General features: G+C 37.0%; 1 protein-coding gene across 1 annotated transcript; it reads right to left on the minus strand.

Annotated features, from left to right (window-relative positions):
• Positions 1 to 281: 281 nt before the first annotated feature.
• On the minus strand, positions 282 to 2336 carry LOC104223190 (uncharacterized protein At5g39570-like). The gene is made up of 2 exons (XM_009774565.2): positions 800 to 2336; positions 282 to 643 (listed from the first exon to the last, which is right to left on the minus strand). The coding sequence occupies exons 1-2, from the start codon at positions 2237 to 2239 to the stop codon at positions 557 to 559; spliced, it is 1527 nt and encodes a 508-aa protein (XP_009772867.1). The 5' UTR covers positions 2240 to 2336; the 3' UTR covers positions 282 to 556.
• Positions 2337 to 6581: the final 4245 nt, after the last annotated feature.

The raw sequence follows: 6581 nt of genomic DNA on the forward strand, positions 1-6581 counted from the left end.
AAGTAAGGCTATAAATAGGAAGATTAATATCTATTGTAGGACACGAAATACTCTGTACACAAAAAGCTATACTCTATTACGCTCAATTTCAATACTTGAATACTGAATAGACGCTCGTCACAGGAAAGGCTAAAGTTCTTAGTCAGGCTTTTTATCTTCTTTAATTTCATTTGATAATTTTATCTCTTTTTTATTTACTTATTGTTTTTGGATCAAATCGATTCGCTTATCTATAAACCACACTATAAATTTAACTATACCGTTTTAGGGGTAAACAATTATTCCAAACAAAATGACTTTGCATAATACCTAATACAGATAACTGCCAACATTTCCTTCTCCCAACATACAAAACACTGAATACATAGATAAATTTTATTTACTACTCATTAACTAGTAAAATGGCATGAATCTTGAGCACATGACAAAAGCACTCTACTTAATGGTCAGTGTTTGCAATAGAACGAAACACTATGAATAGATGCCAACTTTTATTTACTACTACTATAATTTCTAACAAAGGATGAATATGGAGCAGGTGACAGAAGCACTCTACTCAATCATCGGAGTGTTTGCGATGGTGGCGCTGCTTATTGCGATGTTTCTTCTCTTCGTCATCCCCGGAGGCATCATCATCATCACCCTGCCAATTTATAAGATCAAATCAATGGAAGCAGAACAAAACTCAAGGTTTTATGCTGCTGAACAAAGATAAGACACATAAAAAGCATAAAACTGAGGTGCATTCCATTGGTGTTATGCTATTTCAAAATTAAAGAAGAGTAATCAAAGTATTTACATATTTCATGCGACCATAGCCTTCATCAGCATCGTCACGCCTCCCATAACTAGGCTTCTTGTAGTCCTCTTCCTCGGACCTTCCATAACTAGGCCTCTCAATTGTTGACCTCCCGTACCCTTCGCTCTCTGTTGTCTCGTAGCTTGAACGGCCATAACTAGTTGATTTTCCTCCATAACCATACCCACTGTCCTCTTCCTCCCCGTAGTTTTTCTTCTTCCCGTATCCACTAGATCCATATTCATCAGAGTCGGTCTTTCGCCCATATGCCGACCCATATTCTGAGTTTTTCTCCTCATCATCATCACTTTTTCTTCTGTACCCTGATCCATACCCGGATGCGGTTTTACTCCCATATCCACCAGATTCATTTTCATCCAAATCGGTCTTTCGTCTGTAACCAGACCCGTATTCCGAATTCTTCTCCTCGTATTCACTTTTCCTTCCATACCCTGATGCGGGTTTACTCCCGTATCCACTAGACCCGTACTCATCAGAGTCCGTCTTTTGTCCATAACCAGATCCATATTCCGAGCTTTTCGCCTCGTAATCACTTGTTTTTCGATATCCTGACCCATACTCATCAGAATCAGTTTTTCGTCCATAACCGGAGCCATATTCTGAACTTTTCTCTTCATACTCACTTTTCCTTGTATACCCTGATCCATATTCATCAGAATCGGTCTTTCCTCCGTAACCAGACCCATATTCACTTTTCTTACCGTGCCTTGATCCATACTCATCAGAGTCAGTTTTTCGTCCATAACCAGACCCGTATTCCGAACTTTTCTCCTCATTCTCACTTTTCCTTCCATAACTTGATCCATACTCGGATGTAGGTTCTTCATCATATTTACTCTTCCTCCCATACCCAGCAGATCCGTAATCGGAACTTGGCTTCTCGTATTCACTCTTCCGCCCATAACCTGATCCATATTCTGAATCTGGCTCACTCTTCCGTCCATATCCTGATCCATATTCGGATTTGGGCTCCTCATCCTCGTCGCTCTTACGTCCATATCCCTTTTTGGGTTTCTCGTACTCAGTCCGGCTTCCATACCCGGTTTCATCAGATTCAATTCCACTCCCACCATCGCTAGGACGATTCATTCCGGGGTTGCGCCGAGGCTTCTCATTTTCGTCATCCCCGTCCTTAGATGGGCGAGGCTTGGTCTTGGGCTTGGAATAGCTCTGGTACTCATTATCCAGAGCTTCATCAGCATAGGCAGATGGCTCTGCAGAGGAAGAGTAATGGGGGCGATCATAGTCAAAATCGTCGGAGGCGGACGACGTCGGAGGATAGCAAGTTTCCTCTGAAGGCGGAATCGGTCGGCCGTATGTCAATGAAATATCGTACCCACCACCATAGGGAGTGTGATCATACTCGTCAAACTCAGGGACATCGTCACTGTCGCGGTGGCCTTTCGGGTAGTAAGACATTGTTTGTGGTAATTAATTTCTAGATTCTTCCGTAGATTAATTTATTGTTGATTAGAGATCCGAGAAGATGGAATTGTTCACACGAAGAAGAAAAAGGAGCAGTTAGTTGAAACATAAAAGGAGGGAAAGACAGTTAGAAGTCGTTGGACTCGGAAACAAGGTAGGAGTATTTGTTTAGAGGAAGTTGTTATCCAGTACACGTGTGCCTTCTGAAATCACTCAAATAAATTTTAGTGATAGATGGTTTCATAATAAACGGCAATCATTATTTGAGTTATTATACAATCCCACAAGGGAGTAAATCTTATGGCGCTCATTAAGCTTTATATTCATTATCCAAATATTATTTATTTTGTTACGTAAAAGTTATTTAACTTTGTATCCATTATCCAAAAATTACTTTTTTTTCTTTTGTTACACAAAAAATATTTTACTTTGCTATATTTACCACAATAGTCACCTTCACCAGATTTTATAATACTTTTACTTGAAAACTATGCCCTTAACATTATAAATCCTCTTGTTTATGTAATACCTTATATATAATATATTTCACATAGGTATGTTACTTATAATTGAAATAGATTTATATTACTTTATTTATTATTTTTATAATATATCCGTACATTTAATTTTTTCATGACACTCAATTTGTTTAATCATATTCAAACATGAACATATTTTAAAATATAAATATGACAAAACATATTCATTTTTTAATATTTATGTGAAATATCATAAATAAAGTTTTAATAAATGAGTTTTGTATAGTCAGTAAAACTTAAAAAAATCAAAGATATTTTGTGCTTAATATTAGGTTTTAAAGATTTATCTATTAATACTATTATTTATTTAAAAGTATTAATTTGATGTGCCAGTGTTCTGAATATGGGTATTTTGTTCATTAGATTAACAAATATGCTTGGCTGATAAATCTGTGAACTTTGATTTTATAATTTTCATTAAAAATATTTCATTAGGCATGGTTAAGAACATTAACTTGAGATTTATTCAAAATACTGTTACTGCAAATTTAATAATACTATCTATATATTTTGAAAATTAACATTAAGGAAAAATCATATGCACAAATATTATAAAATTAATAAATAAAATAATATAAAGTTTATCTCCTTGTAAATATCTTGGCATTGACTATATGGAGACATATTCTCCTATGGCATATGAAATCACTTTTGAGTTTTAGTTTGGTAGTACATGAAATACTTGATATGATTATAATAAAAGTCCCTGAAGGATTTTAATTGTTCCGAAGCACATAAAGGTTCCTGAAAATTTTGTTAAATTAAGCTTCTCCAATATATGATTTGTCTAATGTCTTATTGCAGTTGGTGCACTTATATTTCTTGCTAGAACTATGAGTATAACAATATTCTAGCAAAATTTGAATTTACTCCTATTTGAAGATACTGGAATGTGATCAATATTATATTGCAAAAGGAAATCATTGATAAAGATTTGTTTATCCTAATAAATATTGTTAAATTTTGTTGGTTATGCAAATGCAGACATTTTCTGAAGTGTGTTCTTCAAATAATCTATTTGCATATGAAGGAGATGTGTGACTTTTCTTTAAAAAGAAAATGGTACTTGCTTGTCTTAATTGAAAGACAATGTTGCTTGCTTATCTCAATTGAAAGAAGTATATATTGAAGAAAGACAGAACAAAGCACATTTCAGCAAAGTTCTTTATGAGACACAATTCAATAGAATGATGGACGTTTGCCTGATATTTTGGTGGATATGTTAAACTTACCAACCTCAACGTTTGAGGAGTTCGCTCATACACGCTCACTTTATCTTTGCACGAAAACTCTTCGTGTTTCCGAACAAAGAGGGGCAGCTGTGAGCACGTGATTTTTGTTTCACACGACAATCGCTCCAAAAAGAAATAAAAACAAATATAATTGGCCCTGCTGTACAATTTCGGATTTCTGTGCGGCACCTTGTTGATTTATTTGTGACTTTGGCCCATTTTTATTTATTTACTTTATTAAAATAAAATTCAAAAAAAATATATGTGTCCTGCATAATTCAAACCGTAATCCGGTCGTTAAATAGAAAATCATGAATAGGCATTTTCGTCCGTGATTTTATTTGGTTTGACTTTACCTGTTTTGAAATATTTTAGTGTGTGTGCAAATAATTGTATTGAGTGTGTATTTAATTTTAATTTGATTTTTTTGGCTTAGTTTTGTTTTTAAAATAAATAAGAAAAGGAAATAAATAAATAACAAATATAAAAAAAAAAAAAAAGAAAAGACCCCTTTCCTTCCGGACTTGGGCCAATTTTAACAAAATTGGCCCAAACAAACTCAGCCCAAACCCAGGCCTGCCCGGTCCAACACCAGCGGATGCCCAGGGTGTCTAAACGACACCGTTTTAATCCAGTGTGGTCTGGGCCGTTGATCTCAGATTGATCAACGGCCAAGATCATTTCCCCACAACCCACTGAGGAACCCGACCCGTTTCCACCCGGACCAACCCAAACCCCTTACCCTCGAAACGACACCGTTCCACTTAAGCCATCAGATCCAGACCGTAGATCTAAATTGATCTAACGGTCGAGATCCGCCTACTCATTCCATATATAAGCCCTTAACATACCCTACCCCCCTATCCAATACCCCGACCTCCGTCTTCAACCTCATCCCCCATCAAACCCTAGAGCCGCCCTTGTATCCCCCACCATGAAAGCCGGCGGCATGAACGCCGGTGACCTCGCCATGAACACCATAGAACCCCCTCACCACCCTGAACATAGACCTGTTAACCGTTTGGTTCGAATCACCCCCAGGTCCTCGAATCTTCATTTGAAGATTCGAGTCAAAACTCGATCTACACCAAACAACCCCAGCTTCATACCAGACCCCCCTCGTGACCAAACCATACTTGGTTTGGTCCGAATCTGATCAAGGAAGCATGAATCCCAGATCTGAGTTTTGGAACTTGGTGGTTCTTCGTCACTGGTCCGTATCCGTTCAAACCGAAGCGGTTAAGGTCTAATGGACTTTAATCAAAGTGTTTCTCATTTGAGAAACACTTCGATTAAAGTTCGTTCAGCCTTAAGAAAGGTTTGTCCAAGTCCGAGTCAAGTTTTAATTTTTCAAGGTTTAAGGTGAGTCTTTTCTTTTCTTTATTCGTTTTGGCCCCTCTGATTGTGGTAAAAATCGGTTCATACTTTGATTTTGTGTCTTTGAATTTTGTCAACTGTGCCCCGTCCACTTTGCCTAAACCTCTGCTTGTTTGAATGAGTCTTTCTATTTGCCCTGGTATAAGTAGTGTGCAATTAGCTGATTCTCAAAATTTGAACTGATCAATTGACTCCTCGAGCACCACTTTGTTTAGCCAGTACAATTCAAGTCATGTGCCCTATACTTTGAATGTCTGATTTTTGGCTACGATTGTGTATGTTAATGCTAATATAGTCGAGTCGACATGAGTCGTCAATTAGTTTCAACTGCCTGAACAAAATAAATCGATTCGCTTCTGTTGAACATTTGCCTGAATCAATTAAGAACCAAGTTCAGTTACTTATAGTTGTTAATATGATTTCAGAAACCTAAGGCTTGATCTATAATTGAAATCTGAGTTGATAGCATGTGCACTTGTGCACAGCATGTGCATTGTGCACAGCCTGTTTTTTCCTGCATAAAGGGCTTTCAATTTTAAAACAATCTGACAGTATATGCTGTCAGATATATTCTACTGCCCATACTTGCTTTTAGATAATAAAATGAAAAGTTAAAGCCTGCCAAGGGAATGTTGATGGGGGTTAATACTTAAATAACTAATTGGAATCTGAAAAATGAAAAGGGCACATGGGAGGGGTACTGTGATATTAAAAAGAGGCTGTTAAAAGGAGTAGGAGGGAGGCTTATAAAAGGGGACAGACATAGAGGACACACACAGAGATATAGAGAGGGACAGAATTAGGAGATAGACATAGACAGAATTAGAGGAAGAGAAAGAAAAATACAGATACTGTGAGGAGTTTTGAAAGGGAGATACCATCTGAAGGAGAGGAGATACACACTAGACCTTGAGAGCTAAAAAGGGAGTGAGGCATAGGAACAAATACAGAATTAGAGGGGAGGGGAAATCAGAAAATACAGGAAGAAAGAGGGAACACACTGTGAGGAATAGAGAGAGAGCAAGAAGAAGATAAAAACAGATTAAGAAATCAGAAACTTGGTCTTGTTTGTCTGAAGTTCAGCTATTGTCAATACGTTAGGCAGTGTTTCTTCTTCTAAATTTCAATTGAGTTCTTTCTGTGGTGCTGTTCTGATTACTGCTGCTATCTTGCTCACTATTGTTGCTG

The sequence above is a fragment of the Nicotiana sylvestris genome, chromosome 2 (assembly GCF_000393655.2).
Source record: "Nicotiana sylvestris chromosome 2, ASM39365v2, whole genome shotgun sequence".
Lineage (NCBI taxonomy): Eukaryota > Viridiplantae > Streptophyta > Magnoliopsida > Solanales > Solanaceae > Nicotiana > Nicotiana sylvestris.

Excerpts from the sequence above, each read along its gene's own strand:
- LOC104223190 (XM_009774565.2), bottom strand. The coding sequence starts at position 2,239 with ATGTCTTACTACCCGAAAGGCCACCGCGACAGTGACGATGTCCCTGAG. Across the intron at positions 644-799 it reads GCTATGGTCGCATGAAATAT|GGTGATGATGATGATGCCTC; the intron begins GTAAATACTTTG and ends ATAAATTGGCAG.